Here is a 20,057-nt window from a genome sequence, read left to right as displayed (position 1 = left end):
AACAAAAAAAAAAAAGGTTTTATTTATATGTAACAAGTCCTAAAAATGCAGTGCTCACTTAAGTGGAAAAAATACCAAGAACCAAAACATCCTTTGAGGGGGTGGGTGGGCTTCTTACGGAACTGTGTGTAATTAGTCAAAAAAGCTAAAAATAGGAACATATTCCCCTTTATTTCAAAAACAATAACATGAACCATACCATATATAAAAAAGGAAGGTGGTGTAGTATTTTCTTCTTCATCCACTGGATTCTTGAGCCCATAATGTCACTCAGTCAAAGCACAGTGCTCAACTGGAGATGTTCACCATTTAAAAAAACCAAAAAACAATCCAGTGTCTTATTAAAAACTCACTATTTGTGGATTGGTTTTATTTAAAAACAAGGAGATGCGTTGAAGTTCTTTGATTGCCCACAGGTCAGTCTGAGCTCTCCAGCGACGGAGAACTTATGCGGGAGTGCAGATTGCTCACAATATTGTTCAACATGCCGCTCATCTTCTGGTGCATTGTGAACAGCTGGCTGCCGGAGTACTTCCCAAGGTCTTCAGAGCTGAACCGAGTGTTAAGAGCTTCCACATCGGAGGGCAGGTCAGAAGGTGGCTTCATAACTGCAGCTGGAACAGGCGTATCAACCAATTCTAGGGATGAAGTAAATCAAAATAAATGAATGTAGACGTGGGTCCTAAATGTCATCCTCTACATGTTATGCTGTAGTCCTGTTTACTATTTATTCAGCAGCTGTAGTTGCCACATTGGTACTGTGACATTTGCATTTTGGTTGAACTTCCTGGAATTGGCAATTTCTCCAACAGTGAGGAGCATTGAAGAAATAGTACTGCATTGCAGGAAGGGTAAAATCCTCTACTTCCTTGCCCAATTGCTTATGTATAGGAATCATTCCGATGTCCCAGGAGGGCGACACATTTCTATTCAACCTTCAATGCTATGACAGTCACACTCACCAGCTGCTAGCTTCTCCTCCTCCTCAATATTCAGGACTGGCTCCTTGTCCTCAGTTTCAGAAGTCATTTTCTCTGTTTCATCAAATCCTTTGAGGTCATCAACACCACACAACTTCCTCTGTGTAAAAAAAAAAAGTCAGCACCTGTATGCACACCAACTCTCTCACTCACAAGCCTTTAAATTGACATTTTAATGCATGCAGTTACCAAGCAAAGCTTTGAATGCGTCTCACCTGTTGTTCGTGATACGTTCTGAGCACCTTTTTCACGTTGAGTAGTTTTGGAGAGCGAATGGGGAGGGCTTTGATCTCTGCAGCAGTGAGAGCACTCAGATCACCAACTGTCTTTACGTTCTTGGCTCGAACAAGCTGGCCAAATCCCCGCGCCCTGAAAAATGCAATTATCAAATAAAAAACAGCAACATTTATGAAATCAGTAGGACAATAGTATGAATATTCTACAAAATTAATTTGTGCCTGTGGTTAGCAGTTATCACTACCGGAGGGCAAGACAACTTTAAATTTTGTCTTTGATTTTCACATACCTTCAAAACTATTACGTAACTACACTGATGAAGGCATCTGTCGAACCTTTTGTTTGCTTGCCTGTACCTCAAACTCTGAATGTTCCACATCTGCTGCTTCTAGTCTAAGCACTATTTTAACAGGGTTCTGTGTAATTTGCACTCACCACATACTGGAAGTAAGCTGTGGCAGAATTGCCTCCACGGGAACCGAACAACCCACTAGAGAAGGGTACACACAGTCCTTGGGGATAGGCTTCGATTCTCTGCTCATTTCTGATATCTGCACAACACATACATGCACTATTACAACACTGTTTAAAAAGACAATCGTGAAGACCCATGGTTTATGATATCGCAGACACCCCACATAGTGCAAGCATGAGGACTTTACACTGCAATACAAAACTACATACCAAGCATTTCTTTGAGCTTTTGAATCCAGGGCTATGGAGGCTGCGGGGGCTCAGGCACAACATGCCCTTTGTTGGAGTGGTAACAAACTAAAAAAAAAACAGATTCATAAAAGGAAGATTTATGTAAAAAACTGTCCTCTATACATAACTGCATCAACCCCCCTCCCCTCCAAAATCCCTCTTATACCTTCTGTTGTGTAATTGATGCACTTTGGCTTTTGGATCTCGGGGAGCCATTTGAAGATGGCCTTACAACTGGGCTTCGACGATCAATGTCATCAGCCAGTTCCTGCTGATAGATTGGGTTGGCGAAGGACACTCGACGGTTCTAGGACAACAAGTTTAACATTTACAGACAGTTTTTTTTTTTATTTTATTAAATGGTATTATGCATGAAATGCAGTTTACCTTGTTGAGAGGTGAAGGAGAGTCATCCTCCAGCGGCCTCTTCAACCCTTTCTTGAGGATGCTTGTGGAAGGGGAAGCAGTAGGGGACCACACACCACGGGGTTTTGTACCACTGGGGCTCTGGCCCACTTCCATAAGACAAGCCAGATCACAACCCTTCTGCTTCAGTGGAGAGTCCAAATTTAATGTTTCAGAATCTTTTTGTTTATGCACCAAAGACTCTTCAGGCAGGCCAGGTGGAGAAGCAACTACTCCAGTAGGGAAGACATCATCTTCTAGCTGGGTGGCTTCAGAAATCTTCTCCTCCACCCCTTGCATCTCGTCAGGATGCTTCTCATTTGGTGGTTCCACAGTTTCTTCAAGCTTCTTCTGATCCGGCTCAGGCTGCTGATCCTCAGTACATTGTTCAAGGGGCACCAACTGCTGGTCCTCCTCTACCTCACTGGTTGCAGTTTCTTGCTCTGGGTGTTCTTTAGTTTCCGATTTAACCTCTTTTGTTTCCAGAACCTGCTGCTCTTCAACCTGTGTTTCTTTAACGGCAACTGCTGTCTGCTCACAGAGCTCACTGGTGGCGGCAACTAAGGTGTCCTGTTCAACTCCCTCTATTAAAGTCACAGTTCCAAGAATGGTAGTTTTCTCCTCTTCCAAGTCATTTCCTAAAGCCAGCTGGCTTACAGAGGTGCTAAAGAACACTGGATCCTTGGACAGCAGTGGGGTGCTCATAGCATTGGGGTCGAAAACGCTGTCGTCAAAATGCTGGCCCCCAGAGGACATTCCAGATGAAAGCTCTTTCGGGTCTAACGCTTGCTTTTCTGAATCTTGCATGCCAGAGAGGTCTTTATCCTGCTGAGGGTCTGCTACACAGCGGTTGCAGACCTTGGAACGCCTGCGTCCACGTCCCCGCTTGCTGTGAGAACACACATGCAGATTTTCACTCTTTGCAGAAGCATTGAAGACATCTGAGTGCGCCGTGGAAAAGTCCCCAATACTAGGCTCTGTGATCTTACTCTCGGACATATTGGACATTTCACTTTTTATCATGCAAGTCTTGTTCTCCTGCATGGGCTCTGAACAAGACTCTGTATCTAAAGTTTTGTTTATACTATACGTTTTGTTTTCCTGATCAAAAGCAACACTCTGCTCATTCTTAAAATTCCCAGACACATCCGCAGGCTCGAGGACTGCAGAGGTCTCATTTGTGTTCTTCTCCGAAGTCTCTGGAACTTGTAAAACCACTGTATTGCCGTCCTCAGCCTCTGCTTGCTCAATGGCATTTTCCACATCGGTAGTTTCCATTTGATCTGCTACTGCTGCACCTTTCACCACTTGTTCTTTTTGGGCTTTGCCTTCAGTTTTAATGTCTGAAGAGTCTGCAATTTTGCTAGGCTTCCTTCCTCTTCCACTCTTTTTCGTCTTCTGACCATCATCACGAGTCTCTGAGCTATCCGACTCAGAATTCTCTATGCTGGAAAGCAGACCCTGAGAAGATCTCCGAGTCTGGTACCTGCTACGCCCTTGTGAGGCTTCTTTGCTCCCTTGCTCATAAGGAGATCCTGTCTCCACTGCAGTGGTGGAGACACTTCTCCTGGTAACCTTGTCCTCTCTCCCTGGAGTTTTATTGCTCCTCTTGCTGGTTTCTCCCAGCAACCGAGTATCCGTCTGACTTGCAGTTGGAGAAGATGCCTGATGATGTTCAGCTTGGCCCACATGATATAGACTAGCTTTTCTTTCAATGGCTTTTTCCTCAATGGTTTTGGGGCCTCTCTTTTTAGTTTTTCCTTTCTCTTCGCTCTCTTGGCTTTCTGAGCAATCCAAAGAGCGCGATGGTTGACTAAACCGTCTTGAGGAACGCCTAGGCTCGTTCGGACTAGACTGACTTTCAGAAGCTTGACCTTCGTTGTCCTGGTATTCCAATTCTCCAGGGGGCGTATTTTCCTTGGATTCAACAGATGAAACTGTCTCCTCCTTTGCAGAGACAATGTTTTCCTGGGGTTTCTCTACATTCACACACTCACAGTCAGGCTTCACTGGCTGTGTATCTGGGATACAGTCCTCTTCTGCTCCGTCACTGTGACCAATGTTATTTTTTTCCACTTTAGGCTTTATTTCCTTCTCTTCCACTGACTGTTCTGAGCTTTTCTCAAGTTTTGATGCCACTACAGATGTGCTGCCACTTTTACGGCCTTTCGGACGCCCACGCTTAGGCTTTTCGGGCATTGGAATAGTATTGTCTACTGCAGTGTCTGGGCTTTTCTCCAGGGGCTTTTCAGCCTCTTTTGGTTCAACCTCCACAGCTTCCTGACTAGCAGACATTAAGGCTTTGCTATCTGACCCCATGAATGTGTTGAGCCTAACAGGACTAAAGGTATTTCCATCTAAAGAAGTGAACTTCTCCAAAGTGATAAAAGACTGCCGCCGACTTGATGGTTTCTGGGGAGTCCCGGACACCACATCTGAAGAGGTAGAACTGTTGCTAACGTTGACACTGCTGTCCTCAGTCTCCATGGCAACATCCTCAACCCCAGGGGGCTCCTCCTTTGAAACATCTGGAGCTTTTAAAGCCTCAACAAGGTCTTCAGGGTTATCCGTTACAGGATCAGGTGAATCGGACTCAGTAGTTTCCATTTTGGAAGCCACGTTTTCTTCGTTATTTTCCATCTCTGTGTCTGGTTGCGCCACATCAGGGCCTTTTTCCGTTTCCATCTTTTCATCTTGGTCCTAGGAAGGGCACAACAAGTGTTACTTAAACCAATTATGAAAAAAAAGAGCTATGAAAATCATTCAACATTAACTTGACATCTCCCTCATCAACTAATGATATCAGGTTAGACTACTATTAAACTATTACAAAATACTGAGCAGCAGCAGTTACCCAATTACCTCAGATCTCTCTTCAGGAGCTTGATCTTGTTTTTCTAAAGTGGCTTCTGGTGTGTTAGTGGCTTCTTCCGTCTCATCTGGGGCTGGTTTATCCCTGCAAACAGAGAGGACAGGTTGAAGACAGCCAGGAAGGACTAGTTTGCGACAATGTATTAAGTAAAGAATCAGTAAACGTACATAGAGTCCTCCTGGCTCTGGGTGTACTGTGTAAACAGGGTGGCATCTTGAGAAGCATCCAGGTTATTGTACATGGCAGGAATATCAACCCTGTTAAACAAAAAAACATCTGGTTTAAAGTTTTAAAAAGTCAGAATGGCCAATCCATTTTCACTCAGTCCGGAAACAATGTATCATTAAAACAGCTTGCAAATACCTTTACAAATATATAAAAACACTTACTGTCCAAGAAACTGAAACTTAAAAAAATAATTAAATGACATTCCAGCATCAAATCCCAAACATTTGAGGGAAGCCGCTTGCCTACCTTTTTGTCCTCAGAACTTCCTTCTGGTGTTCAGTTAGCACTCTCTGCTTGGGCTCCGGGGGGATAAACACAAAGTCCACAGATTTCTCCTCGTCCAACATAAGTTCCCGGCAAGGAGGCTTGGGAGAGCCAAAGTCCAGTTTCACCTGAAACAGTGATCAAGACATACAAATAATAAAAGGATCTCGGAACTGCGATATGTTAGTCTTGGAATTGTTCCTTTCCCCAATGAAAGGCACTAGTGTTTAAAAGCAAAATATGATGCTTCACAGATACACTTAAAGTTACACATCATTAGTTTTCTGCTGATGGGAAGTGTTGGAATGTGTAACTGTAGTCAGAAACACATAGAATGACCAATTACAGTTGCAACATATTTAAGATATTCCATAAACTGGAAAACAAAAGCCTGGACTAGGACGCACAATGATTTGTTCTCCTTACCGCCACTGGTGCAGAGTGCTTTTCCTTCAGTTCGTCCGCTCTGGAAAGCAAGGAATCCCTTTTTCCTGCAGACTTCACTTCCAAGCCACTGATCTTTGTGCCCAACTGGGAACATTCACTCTGCACAATATCCAAACAACCAAAATAAGCAAAAAACAGAAAAGAGCTCTTCAGTAGGAAAAAAAATTGCACATTGCCTAGCTTGGTAATGGTATGAATTGTTAAAAATGACACAAGTTTGTAATTTTACATAGCTTAATAAAATAAAACTATGTAAAACTGTTCAGTACTTACATTATCAGAGTAAGGTCCATTGGACTCATCAACAGCTACCTCAACAGCTTCAAAACCAGGCAGTATAATGAGAAGTTTCTGCTTTACCTGGTTCAGAACAGGCCTGCAAAAGATAATGATGAAGTGCTGTTCTCTAGATCAATAAAACATTGTTAGCGCGACAGACAGACTCAATATTCCCCAAAATTATCATATGCTCTCAATAACTAGATCTAAAAAGGTCTAAGTTTCATAATTGGACATGTGGTTCTCTAGATACACGTGTTACATACATGCAGCCAGAGATCTGCATCTCACACAGGGCAGAACAAGCTAAATTATTTAGTTGCTAATCCAAAGGATAGTCTATACATATAGCATACACAAAATTTGAAAACATGACAATTCAGCAACATGAGAAAGGGGCGGGGGTTAAATACACACATAAGCACTCTCACACTGGCTTACTTGAGTTCCTGTGGGTAGTTCAATGTTGCAGCCTTTGCAAATGTGGCATTCCAAAATTGAGCTATCTGGTTCCGGAGCTGCTTGTTCTTATGAAGGAAAAGAACACTCAGCAACGGCGCCAGCTGTTCCAACAGTTCATCATCATAGGCGGTCGCATATCGAGACTGCAAGCAGGTTAGAATCTCTCCCAATAGTTTTTCCAGCTAAAAGGAAAGCCATAATATTAAAACAAGTATAAAATGTCAAATTTGGCAAATATCAGTATTATCCATGTATTTCAATTTCTATTTCACAGTATCTTGTATAATCTCAGTATAAATGTTAAATAGTGGTAAACGTTAAATGATTATTTTGCAATACTGACCTTGTGTCCAAGAATCGCATAGACCTTTGGCACATCTTGGGGCCTAAATAAAAAATAAAGAATTAAAGCTGTAGTGTCCCACAAACAGTTTGGAAATGTACACAAAACCACCACTTTTGACTTGTACTACATTCTTCCATTGTTAAGCCTTTCTTACATTTGATTGATTTGCCACTACTTGCAGGAGCAGGTTATAAATCTTCAAGCTCAAGGGTTAGCACTGAATCGACAAAGCAGAGTTAAAACAATAAGGAGAAATGCAAGAGGCAAACTTGGTTTCAGTAGTTGTTTCTTCTACTTTTAAAAGTATGAAAGCCGTGTCTTGCTTATTAAAACAGACATACTTTGCAGTTCTTTGGAAAAACGTGGATATGGGTCTGGTGAGGCTTGAAAGGGATTCTCTGATGGCAGTGGCCAGCGACAGGTTGCTGAAAAGCACTGACAGAATGTTGATGATGGAAGTCCCCACTAAAACCATGGAAGAGGCAGGTGTGTCCGTCAGGGGCTCCAAATCACCCTGCGAGTGGAACGAGTCCACAGCCTGCACCAGCAGCTTCATGTAAGAGGTCAGGTTTCCCAGGGGCTTATTCTTCTTTCGCATCCAGCTGGAAGGTGTATGTGGAGCTACAAAAAAATAAATAAATAAAACATTTTAGCAATACCTTTTCAATGGATAAAAAAAAACTTAGAATTGCTTCTGACGTTACACACCAACATTTTTACATTAAAAAAAGTTTTGATACGCGTGAATATTGCGTAGCACTGATTTCTGACGTAAGATTACTAAACCGCTTACAATTTATAATTTGTTGAAACCTGGGAGTGTAAGGTGAAAAGTTGACGCACTCAATAATGACGGTTAGAACGTTAACAACTGCTTCCAATGTTGACTGATTCTAAAAAAAAAAAAAAAGAAGAGAGAAAGGTTAACAATTCAGAAACCATTTGTACATTATTCAATTTCACACAGTAAATCTAAAAATAAACAAACTGGGGCATCAATATGAGGCACAGAAATTTAAAAAATTTAGGATTTCATTATACAGGGCTATAATGTGCTGCATCCACAAAGTAACTTAACAGGCAGGCGTAGTACAAAGACTAGGGTGGAGAAGCTATTGATCTAGGTAGCAGTCTCCTGATACTCACCGACAGAGCACCGTTTCCCAGGACTGGTGTCATTTTAACACACAGCTCTTCACAGCAGACGTTCTCTTCAGCTGTAGCCACCAGAGCAGCGCAGCGTGCAAACACCCTGTAGAGCTCTGCCCAGGTGCGCAACAGAAGCTTCATTGTGCCCTAGTGAAAGCATAGCAGGGCACACATTAAAAAATGCAATGTACAACATCAAGCAGTGACTATGAGAATTACTTTGACCATACTAACAATCATTAAAAAGGACATCACCATGACCTACACCCACCATATGCACATGAGAGGCAGATTCCTCCATATATCCCCATGTTGCAAGAAAATCAACTAGAAGTAAAAGTATAACAAGATTTCACAATTAAGTGAGCAGTTCTCTATTTATAAATTAGCTATGTAGCGTATTAAATGGAAGATTAAACCATCTTCTGTTATGCAACAGTAAAATATTTATTGTAGCTAGTATGTTATTTGTTTTGGTAAGCAGTGTGGAGTAGTGGTTAGGGCTCTGGACCGGAGGGTCGTGGGTTCAATCCCAGGTGTGGGACACTGCTGCTGTACCCTTGAGCAAAGTACTTTACCTAGATTGCTTGAGTAAAAACCCAACTGTATAAATGGGTAATTGTATGTAAAAAATAATGTAATTGTATGTAAAAATAATGTGATATCTTGTAACAATTGTAAGTCGCCCTGGATACGGGCATCTGCCAATAAATTAATAATAAAAAATAATAAGTCTGGCTAGCCAAAACAAAGCTGCTTACCTGTGGGAATCCCTTTACTATGAGGATGTGAGTTATAGGCAGCATCAGAGCACTGTGCACAGCAGTGAAGTTATGTTCTAAGGCATCTCCTTGATTGACTTCATTTGTCTAAGAAAAATAATAATAATAATAATAATTTGCAAGAGACTAAGAAAACATACCAGTTACTACACTCTTCGGCTGCATCTTCAGCAATGTAAATAAAGATTGAAGTATTTTCAAGCAACGTAAACCAATGCCATCAGTAAAAGTTGCTTTTGTTTTTTAAATGGAAAGTCAGCAGTTGAACAAGTTACGGAAGGAGTCAGCAATGAAGCTTCTCTCCTATGCTTTTAAAAGGACTCTTACATGCATGATCCTTTCTGTTAAGGGGTTAACTACGATGCTCCACATTCTCCAGAGGTGCTCCTTGTCCACCACCAGAGTGGCCCTCTGATTGATAACGTTCAGAATGGACTCGCTGTACGCCAGCGGAGACGTGGGACCAGATAGACCACAGCCAACAAGTGTCTCCACACTTACAAAAAACCTGTGAAACAAGAATTCAGGCGCAATTTTGCAAAAGCTAACTGCAAACAGTACATTTAATTTGCTGATATTTTTAATCTGCGTCATTGCTAAGGAATTGGGATGGTAGGTTTTGTGATTTATTTATACATGTAATAAAACAGTGTTGTATTAAAGCCAAACATGTGTGTTCCTAAAACCTTTCAACTTTTATAGGAAACACTCCTGTAACAATAATGCATTCAGACAAACTCACCTCTCCTCAGTAACAAAGGATTCCAACAAGCTACTGTGATAGAACAAGAGCATCAAGAACAGTGCAGGAGTTCCCTAGGAGAAAACAAACCACATCTTACAAAAGGGTGCAAGAAATGAGCCTCTGCAAAATGTTGATGAAATGATATCCTCTTTAGTTATATTAAACTAGTATATAAAAAAAATAATGCAAAAGGTTCTGGGGAAAGAAAAAAAAACACATCACAGCACCATAAACTACAAATAACTATAACAGCATCCAACAGTATGGATGTAGAATAACTCTGCAGCTGTTAAGCTGGGACCACCCTGCTGTGTATTACTCCACCAAAGTGCTCCTTTCCCATTACTCATATAATAATAATACAGGCAGCTCTGAAAATGATGCTGGTTTTTGAGACCTGGCTCAGCCTTGGATGATCAACATCCCCTTTTCAAACAATAACTTAAAATAGATATAGTTTTTGGTTCAGACTTACATTTAAAACATCCATATTGGCTACCTGGTAAGCTGGGGAACCCAGTATTTTAGGAGGTATTCCTTTCACAGTGGCTTCAAGGAGAATCTGAAAATGTGTAATGTCAAAGACAATATGTTCATTATATAAAGTAATTTCTCTATAAAAAAGCACTTATAAGCTTTCTGAAACTAAATGTAAAATGAGCATAAACTGTCAAAGAAAAGGGTTTTAAAAAGGTGTTAATTAGTAAGGCACTCATGGTTTAATCAGGTCATACTGCTTAAACAAACTAATGCTCCCAGATTTATAGTGGAGAGGGATAAAAAGGCAAGTAGTTTCACAGTGACCTTTCAACTCCGCTAACCTAAGCTTCATTTACTTCAGTGTGTGCAAGCAAAGCACTGCGTCATGCAATGACTCTGGAATCAGCAAGTACTCAAAGGAAACCAGTAACTAGGATTGCACGGACAGTGAATGTCATGTGGACTGTGATAGATAAGAAAAAAATAAAATATTGGAGCAACAGAACGTCATGATGGTAAACATCATAAAAAGACGCATGAAGCTACTTCAGTGCCACAGACACAGAAGTTTTAACACAGATTCATTCACTTTGAGATGTATCGTACGGTTGGTTGTTCAGACTATACAGAATGTCTTACCAATGCTCGATGTGCAGGAAGTGCTTCTGAAGTTACTACCGTGTGTAAAGCTTGCAAGAAAAGGGTCAGAACCTCCGAACCTTGCCGCTCCTTTTTATTGCCTGGCATTAAGACACACACATGGGATGCAGGTGTTTAACAGAAATAAATACTCACACACACCTTAGAAAAAGAATCCAGCATATTTAAAAGGAGGCTGGTATGGCTCCAAACCCCAGTTAGCACTAAACAAAGTTATGCTTCCAAAATGAATATGTCTATACCAGAGTAAGCCTAATTGAGCTACTGTTTGCAAATGGTCCTCTACCCAATCTTAAAGTGGGAATCAAGATAGATATGAAATTGTCGTATGGGCAAGAGAGACAGGTTCTCTTTATGGAGGTGCTGTACAAGTGCCAACAATCTTTGGTTGGGGGATTTAAAGAATCCAATCAGCACTGTGTGTTCACAGAGAGACCTTGTTACGAATTGTATTGGAACTTCAGGTAAGATTGTAAAGTTACACCCACCTGTTTCTATTGCTGCGGTCACAAAGCCAATTAGATTCTTCCAGATAAGGTTAAGTGTGGCATCTATAGATAACCAGAGATAAAAGGGACACCATGTTAAACATCAAGATACAAGAGAGCATAAGAAAGCAATGTAGCCAATTTGAAAATATGGTCCTTGAATTGACTAGGCCTACCTGCAGCCTCTTTGCCTACAGTAATGAGCCCATCTCGCACTGAGTTTATGAGAACTCCAGCATGCTTGCAGAAAAATGAAGGGCTGGTGATTAATGGATTTGCAAGTGGTTCTGGAATATATAGGGGAAAAAACACATTGACTACATTTAAAATACTTGATTTTCACAAAAACAAATATACCAACCAAGAGAATGTAAAAGATGACATCTGCTTAACTTTTTTTTTTCAACATCACAAGTGATTTTTTTTTTATTTATTTTTTTTTAAATTAAGTAATTTTAGAGACCTCTCCACTATTTCCACAATAAAGTCCAAACAGATCCAAGGTGATTTATACATTTAAAATGCCCCAAGAGTGATGCATGCTGCAGTGTGCATTTCTTTGTTTGGAAATGTTTTCTCCACTATTCAAGACCAATGCACACCTATGGAAAGAACAGTTCCAGGTGTGTTTTCACTTACATCAGAGCTAACTTTGACACTTTGTTAGCTCCCCTGCTTAAAAGGCACACAGTGCAATCTCCCAACGTCTACCCTGAATGAACAGCACGGCCCAGGTGCAGAACAGCAGCTTACCCAGACTGAGCTGGAGGTTGTTCTGTGTGGCAGCAGCGGTGATGTCCGGGCCCAAGAGAAAGTGAAGCAGCATCTCCAGGCCCAGCAGCTGAATGGATGGGTACACTGTCGACGCATGCACGCTGCTGTTCAGACTGAGCCGAGGAGTCGAAGCAGGGCTTGCAAAAGCATTAGGGCCTGGAAGAAGGAAGATCACACAAAAAAAAGGAAGAATTAAGTCAGAAAAAGAAGATACCTGTTGCATATAGTTCTTATACTCCCACTGTAAACATGGGAACACAATCTTGGATTGGAAGGTCACAGATTTAACAGGATAAGTAAACCAGTGTTTGACTGAAGACTTGCTAGAGAAAGCAAATGAGAAGGACAGAAGACAGTACATTCAAGACACATTGTTCCCAGCCATGTACCAGTTTTGGAGGTAGTCTGAGCAACGCTGATGGACTGGTTTGCCATTGTTCTTGCAGGAGTCCCCAGAGGTATCGCAGTAGAATCTGTGATCATTGTGCTTTGGACCAGAGGAATCCCCACCTAACAGACACGTACGTGCAAAGTTGTGTAACAGAATCACAAGTACACTGGAATCAATACAACCAAAAGCATTTTGTTTTTAAAATGCCTCGCATCAAATCAAAACAGCAGCAGACCACTTATTTACTCATTCATTCATTCTATTTCTAATGATGAGACCTTGCAACATTTAGTTGCACAGCTTGAAAGAGAAATCTTGGATTTTAATCTGATGAGATTCTGTTCTTGCAAGTGTGTGCTTTAAACCTTTGCGGTCCTATGTCGGATCTGGTCCGACATCGCAATTTTCCCTTTCCGGTCCAATGTCGGACTCTGTCCGACATCATCAAAAAGACGCAAAAAACAGGTCTCTAGTCGTTTTTCTCCGGAAAAAGCCGAGAAAACCATTCAATGGCCGAGTAAAACCGATAGGAGCCGAGAGAAAAAAAAAAAAAGGGGCGTATCTCATGAATACTGATAGATCCGACACCACATAGATAACACGGACATAAACAAACAAGATAGCTGCTTCCGACCAGCGCTCAGAGAATATCACAGACATTTGCAGAGCTTTTTGAGATACTAGTAATAAAATAACTTGGATTGCATTATTGATGAGTTTGGTGATAAAACAATTGATCAAGAGATGATTTATCGGTATGTACTATTATTACGAGTTACTTGAAAAATATAGCGAACGAGGGGTGGGGCGGTGCTGGAGATGCAGTACTGAGTGTCTGTTGATATGCAGTGCCTTTTAAACCTGTTTTACTGTGAAAAAAAAAAAAACTTAAAACAGCGCGTCTAAAATAAACTGTGCGTGTGAAAATAAATTGGACCTGACACATGCTGAAAAAATGGACCGCAAAGGGTTAAACAGAGACTGTGCTTTAACAATAGTTGTCCCCAATCTACAAATTACAAGCTTGTGACTATTTATTTTTTCTAGTTTGAAGAGCATTGCAATGTAAAGCTCCCATACCTGTTCAAAGTTAGCAGTGAAATGCGGCCCAAGTTTCACTGCCAAGTACCACCAGACCTCCAGTTTAGTCAGCAGCAGTACTTCAGTTCTCACTTGGATTGAGGCGAGAGGCTGCATCAGTAATTTCAGACGCTTGGTACTACAAAGGATATCTTTGAACGAATAAGTTAGAGTTACTGCTATGTCACGTACAAGATTCAAGGGTGTTATTCTTTATTGTGTGCACTGTACAAAGGAAGGCAAAGAACACCCTTGACTCACCTGGATTCAACGCAAAGTTATCAATCAAGCTTTTCCAGGCGATGAAGGCGATTTTCTTCACTACTGGAGAACTGCTGCGGAAACCAAGCTCTTCCAAATGCAACAGCGAGTTAATGAAAGTTCCTCCACGGTGCAGGGTCTGGGGAAAAAAAAAAAAAAAAAAAAAAAAGGTTTGTAAAATGGTTTTAAGTTTTGTTATGCAAACTTAATACATGCTGTGCAGCTTGAGCAGGGTCTGTGTTTAATACTATGTTAATGAAATACATAAGTAACAGAGCATTACCTTTCCCAGTAACCTCACAAACAGGGGCCACAGTTTCAGCACATTAGTCTCATTCTTGGATGAAAACAGCTTCTGTAGTTCTGGTATCAGTTTCTGTAACAGGAAAAGCAGAAATGAGCGATTCAGGCAGGAGAGTTTCTTATAATTTTGGAATAAAAATAACAAAGCAGCTGTTTGGGTAAATACTTTGTGGATTGAGTTTTGGCTGTCACAGCCCAGTGTGGCACTGAAATAGTCTTGAATACTGGTGGAAGAGAACAGTGTGCACGTACCGAAGACATGAGGGCCTCTGTGATGGCTGCCACCTCCTGTTGCTTCTCGATCAGAAGGGGCATACCCAGCTCCAGAGCTGCTGCTGCCCGTAATCGCACCTTGGGGGCAGAGTGTACCACCAATGGAATCACAAGCTTAGCCCATGTGACTGCACCCTCCCCCATCTGAGCTGGAGTCTGCTCCAACAGCCTGAAAGCAGAACAGACACACTTCACAGATCTACTTTTGATATACAGTATTCCGTATTTCTGCAATTTCGCCTAACGTTGTCGACTGCTTTCATTGGTTCATCTGTCTATGTCCTCAGAAACCCTTGCTTTGCAGTGGAGTGTCAAAGTTTTAAACATAGCAAGCTCGGAATTGTCACACAGCGTACTTGTCAAAAACAAAACACATTTTTTTTTAACTAAATCATGGGTGAGTGACTGCATATGCACAAAGCAATGATGTAAGGATTCCTAAATTCATGGAAGACAGATAGCTCTGTAAACTTGCCAGCCTCCACATCCCACAGCTGAATGAATGGTGTAGCAAACAGTATTTGTCACTTCAATGTGCCCCAGAGAATGCACATTTTTCATGCATCATGCTACTAGTGCCACAGACCAAGCATTCATGGTTATCTTGCAAATGCAAGACGGGTTCAAAAATCAAAACAAACAACTGTGGGTAAAGAAAGTTTGCATAGACAGATTATTTACATCAGATAAAGCAAACTTTTTCTTCCATTTCACAGCCTGCATTTCAGTATTGCATTTAAAAGTGACAACTTTCACAATGCGTCAAATACCATGACTTTAAATACTGTAACAGTATCTTTGTTTTAATCCCACATATAAATACGATCCTACTCTATCCTAGGATATTTTAGAAACTACTGTAGATTTGAGTTGTGTAAATTCTGTCTCAATGCCAAAATGATCAAAAACATTTTTTGCAATGGTTATTTTTGGAAAGTCATAACACAATAGACCAATTCATCGGACGATTGCTTTGAATTTTGGCCTATGATGCTGGTACTTACACAGGTAAGCAGCTAAACATGCATTTGTTAAAAACGTACTTACTTTTATGAAAATAGCTACTGTCGGCATAGTTCTTGGTATAAAGTTTGTTTTAGGCTTTGTTTCTGGTGGATACTGCAGCATTTGCAAGTTACACTGACATGCCTTAACATCGTGAAAATATGCAGTGTTTGTTATTTGGCATGTTATGACAGTCTGAATGTCAATTTACAAATACTACAGACTGGGGGGAAATTTGATTTATTAAAAGCAGACAGCAAGGTACTCAGGGGACAGTCACAGTACTTTACTATCCACTGCAATCTCCTGCAACACCATAATCTTTACAACTGAAGTACAAAGTACTCCCCAGGTAGTGAAACTTGGTTTAGGCTTAGCTGTGACTCCCTCTTCCTAAGACCCTAATAACCCCCCAAAAAAATAAAATACTAATAATAATAATAATAATAATAATAATAATAATAATAATAATAATAATAATAAATTGCTTACCTCATAACAACATTTAGTGCTTCGTGCTCCATCACCATCGACTGCACATCTTGCCTGGCATGTACACTTTCTAACGTTTTTAGAATATCTGGTACCTAGAAAAAAAACAAGATACAAAATGTTATATGAATGGATTTATAATACACAAACCTATGCATTTTAAAATAGGTTGCTAGATTACATAAAACAGCTCACATTCTATAAGGTACACAGGACCATGGTTTATTTATTACTGCTTGGCTTCTGAATGCAACCGGGAGGACAGCAGTACTAGAGTTAGTATATTGAGAAGTTCAGAAATATGAATTAACCTACCTTCTTCCCAACTGCTTCAGCTGGGAAGTTCTGTTTAGCAATCACCCAAAGTGCTCGGGTGCAAGTATTCTTGTCGTAGGATTTAACAGCAAGGGAGCAGAGCGCCAAAATCAGCTCTTCCACATAACTTGCTGCATAAAGAAAAACAGAGATGAAACATTAATAGTCTATAGCAGTTTTCTTTTACACTGATGAAACACAAACTAATTAAACATCACGTGGTGTTAACCTTTTGATTGCACATCAGATGCACAAGCGTACTCTTACGTTCACACCAAAGGGTTCCAACAGAAAATATCAAGTTGCTGGTGTCAACATACATCATAGATTGAAGAAAAACAAAAAGGGCTTCAAGAGGTACAGTAACTGTAAACGAATGTTCAATTAAATTAGTATTTGCACAGTAATTTCATGCATTACATTCCACTGAACAAATCGATCTGAAACAGAACCCTAATAAATAAAGTGTATGTAAAGAAAAAGGATACCTGGTAACCCAGACACAATGCTGCTGTGGAAAACAGTGAAACCCAATGCTTGAAGTGCTGCCTGGCAGAGTTCAGAATTGTGGCTCAAAATGTGCCCCTTTATAAAAACAAACATAAATAAGTATGTCAGTAACATAACCAGTAATACAATGAAATTAGAGCCATCAATATGATGAAAGAGGACCTACATCCCGAGCAGGTATAAATGACAAGTACAGATGGACGAACAGACAAGACAGATGCCATCATACACCTCCCAGATTATGATACGCTCAATACCTCGGGGTAACGAGTGTCAATTTGGTAAGTGGTGCTCTAGATACAAGTAAACATGCTAGTGTGACACACGGTGATACATTAAGACAGGCACAGTCACAGGTAGGAAGTTTAGTATTTAGATTTTCACCATATTCACTTACGAATCTGAAGATATTTCTGAGAGAAATATGGTTCTTGCCTACCTCCCAGCAACAACCTAATGCAAAGTAAATTGAATATATCCTTTCTAAAGACCCTGAGCACACATGCATGTTTTATATGCTAAGCAAAGGCACAGAGAATATATACCTATACCATTTATTATTACTAAATGGGGTTAAATCCATATATAGCACCCACTGACTCAATCCCCAGTCGATGTTCTGTTGAATAGATCCCTTTAAATGTAATCTCTCACCTTAAAAGCTTTACAGAGACGTGTAAAGTGCTTTCCAACTACAGGAATAAACTGTCTTCCATCCTCCCCACTCAGACGCCTAAAAATCATTAAAAAGAAAAGGAGGTTGGCAAGTGAAGCCGTTAAGAATATACCATACTATAAACATTTTGCCTTATACCAACTAGAAGCAATCAATTGACCGTCAGGTTAAATTCAAACGCAAAAGCATTTTCTTAATGTAATTTAATAACCTGCATCAAACTGCAAATGAAACGACTAAATGTTATTCATGAAGTTAAAGGGCTCCTACAGTACATGCATCCCAAGTGTTTTTGCTGTTCTGAAACCGTTTGGTTTGGTTATTGTGGTGGTTTTTTTTTTACACTGACCGGGACTGGAGTCTATTCCTCCCCTAATTCCCATTTACTCAATTCCAAGTCCTTCAAATGAATTCATTTGAAAGAACTGGAATTAGAATGGATTAAAAGGGAATGGGAATTGGTTTTAAAAAGGAAATGGAATTGAAAAAAAGGACTTGACCCCCAACCCTGAAGTTGACCAATTGCTACCGAGATGACTAAACTTATTTTCACAAGCTGGATTCAAGCCCAGGCTTCCAGGAGGTGCTGCTGATGACAATCACTGTGCCCACCTCGCTGATAACCACAGCACCAGCCCCGAGTGCAGCACCCCGCTCATAGTGGCAGGGGCACTGCAGAGCCACGACAATGCCTCCGCTGGCACTTACTTTGCAATAGTGAGGTAGGCATCAGTCTGCTCAGTCAGGGATACAGTGGAATCCTCCAGGGTCTCCAGGAGAGGCAACATGCTAGAACTTGAAGAGAGAGCAGTAGCCATCATCTTCCCACACAGAGCCCTGGGAAATGGAGGGATGACACTGTTATTAGAGACAAGGATACATGGACAGAACATTAACTGAGCAGCACCCATTATTTATTACTGTACTACTCCGAAAAATAACACTCATCCTTCATATTCATGTTTTCAGAACAGTAGCACATATGAAACATTATAACCACCCTAGGTTTCCCTAGTCCCAAGCACCTACCCTTCATACTTGCAATATACACAGTGTATGAAAACGTTTTTTGTTAAATAAAACCAAAACAAAAAAATCGAACAAAACTACAGGGTGTAAATTCTCCACCCTTTTTGTGATTGAAAGGGATTCTACAGTGGATCATTCACACAAACGAGGTGTCCTTCTGCATTCAAAGATCACAGACCCTTTAATGATAACTAAATATTCAAGCATGTTCTGGATTTAAAAGAAACTGCAGTACACGTGTACACTTATAGCTAGCTCAACATCAACATACAGTCAGAACTCATTACAACCAAACGTGGACATCATCTAAAAGCGGATGTCTGGCTGCAGTGAACAAGAAAGTTGTGCTATGAAAGCATATTTATTTTCAAAACATTATGCCAAGTGCCAACTGCAATGAGACTTTTAAAAGCCATAGGGCTGACATGACACCTAAACAGAACACACACACATAACTGTCATGATAAATGTGTTTTCTTCCAAATATATACACACACATATTTAAACAAGGCTGTAGCCGTTATCGTGCACACGCATTAAATTGATCAGCACTGTATCAAAAGGCCCTTTCAGCAGCAGAATGTTTAAGGCCTGAGCACTCAATTTGCACAGCATTGTGACACAGAAAAACTTCACTTTCACCGTCTGCATTTACAAGTACACGGATCACCAAAAACATTTTTAGAATAAATGGCCAGATTATGGACAACCGCTATAAATAAAATACAGTAAAAACATCTCTCTGATTGTAAATAAGTTACCCGTACCCCCTTGCATTAGACTTTTAGGTATGTACTAAATTGTATACACAGCTGAACAAACCGAAGAAAATTGCCAACCATATTTATAAACAATCATTATAAATAATCAAAGACATGTAATAGTAATAAACTCCGGTGATCAAAATATAAACAACGATCCTGAACTTTACTTACGAAACTGCAGTCAGTCTGGGATAACAACGTCATAAAACAGAAGATAAACTTTCTTATCTTAACATTAGTATACAGACCACGAGAACTACACGATTAAAACACGATCGCCTAATACCTAAAATGTGATCGTGAACAGATTGTTTTATTTTGTGCTTTATTTTATTTTTTTTTCTTACTCCTCAGCTCCCCGCGAAAACGCTGGCGCCAAACTAAACAGTGCACGCCAACAAGACTCTCACCTTTCACCTCACGTAGGCACCGCCTGGTTATGAATAATTCGGTATCTTAGGCCTGCCAAGCTCCGCCCAACTTACGTTCAAAAACCTTCAGGCTTACCACTCATTTAAATACCCATACCTCGCCATATTTACATATCCCCGCCCACCTCATTAATAATGTATTTCATATACCCTGCTGCAGAAATGGAGCTCAAAGTTGAAACATTTGAAAAAGAATGCAGACTATTTCTTTATCATTTTTTTTT

At 40.4% G+C, this 20,057-nt stretch overlaps 1 protein-coding gene across 4 annotated transcripts; it reads right to left on the bottom strand.

Annotated features, from left to right (window-relative positions):
- Nucleotides 1–142: 142 nt before the first annotated feature.
- On the bottom strand, nt 143–19,880 carry LOC117406936 (telomere-associated protein RIF1-like). 4 transcript variants are annotated; one of them, XM_059032446.1, is made up of 36 exons: nt 19,813–19,880; nt 18,318–18,446; nt 17,588–17,666; nt 16,912–17,008; nt 16,424–16,554; nt 16,109–16,203; nt 14,591–14,780; nt 14,319–14,411; nt 14,036–14,174; nt 13,775–13,926; nt 12,693–12,813; nt 12,283–12,459; nt 11,706–11,816; nt 11,530–11,592; nt 11,021–11,121; nt 10,377–10,463; nt 9,899–9,972; nt 9,484–9,664; nt 9,136–9,243; nt 8,372–8,521; nt 8,019–8,118; nt 7,567–7,846; nt 7,223–7,265; nt 6,859–7,061; nt 6,412–6,514; nt 6,118–6,237; nt 5,674–5,819; nt 5,367–5,456; nt 5,190–5,283; nt 2,310–5,027; nt 2,089–2,229; nt 1,902–1,988; nt 1,653–1,768; nt 1,196–1,349; nt 963–1,080; nt 143–638 (listed from the first exon to the last, which is right to left on the bottom strand). In XM_059032446.1, exons 2-36 carry the CDS (start codon nt 18,428–18,430, stop codon nt 418–420), a joined length of 6,996 nt encoding a protein of 2,331 aa, XP_058888429.1. In that variant the 5' UTR covers nt 18,431–18,446; nt 19,813–19,880; the 3' UTR covers nt 143–417. The 4 variants fall into 4 exon arrangements, with proteins under 4 accessions (XP_058888429.1, XP_033867308.3, XP_033867300.3 ...); XM_034011417.3 differs by lacking the exon at nt 19,813–19,880 and adding an exon at nt 19,750–19,806; XM_034011409.3 differs by lacking the exon at nt 19,813–19,880 and adding an exon at nt 19,689–19,771.
- Nucleotides 19,881–20,057: the final 177 nt, after the last annotated feature.

The sequence above is a fragment of the Acipenser ruthenus genome, chromosome 10 (genome assembly GCF_902713425.1).
Source record: "Acipenser ruthenus chromosome 10, fAciRut3.2 maternal haplotype, whole genome shotgun sequence".
Taxonomy (NCBI): Eukaryota; Metazoa; Chordata; class Actinopteri; order Acipenseriformes; family Acipenseridae; genus Acipenser; species Acipenser ruthenus.
This window is presented reverse-complemented; position numbering and strand designations above follow the sequence as displayed.

Bases quoted from the DNA above. Each gene is read 5' to 3' on its own strand.
- LOC117406936 (XM_059032446.1), bottom strand. From the start codon at position 18,430: ATGATGGCTACTGCTCTCTCTTCAAGTTCTAGCATGTTGCCTCTCCTG. The intron at 16,204-16,423 runs GTAGGTTAATTC...TTTTTTTTCTAG, and splicing joins CTGAAGCAGTTGGGAAGAAG to GTACCAGATATTCTAAAAAC. The intron at 8,119-8,371 runs GTGAGTATCAGG...TTTTTTTTTTAG, and splicing joins TGGGAAACGGTGCTCTGTCG to AATCAGTCAACATTGGAAGC.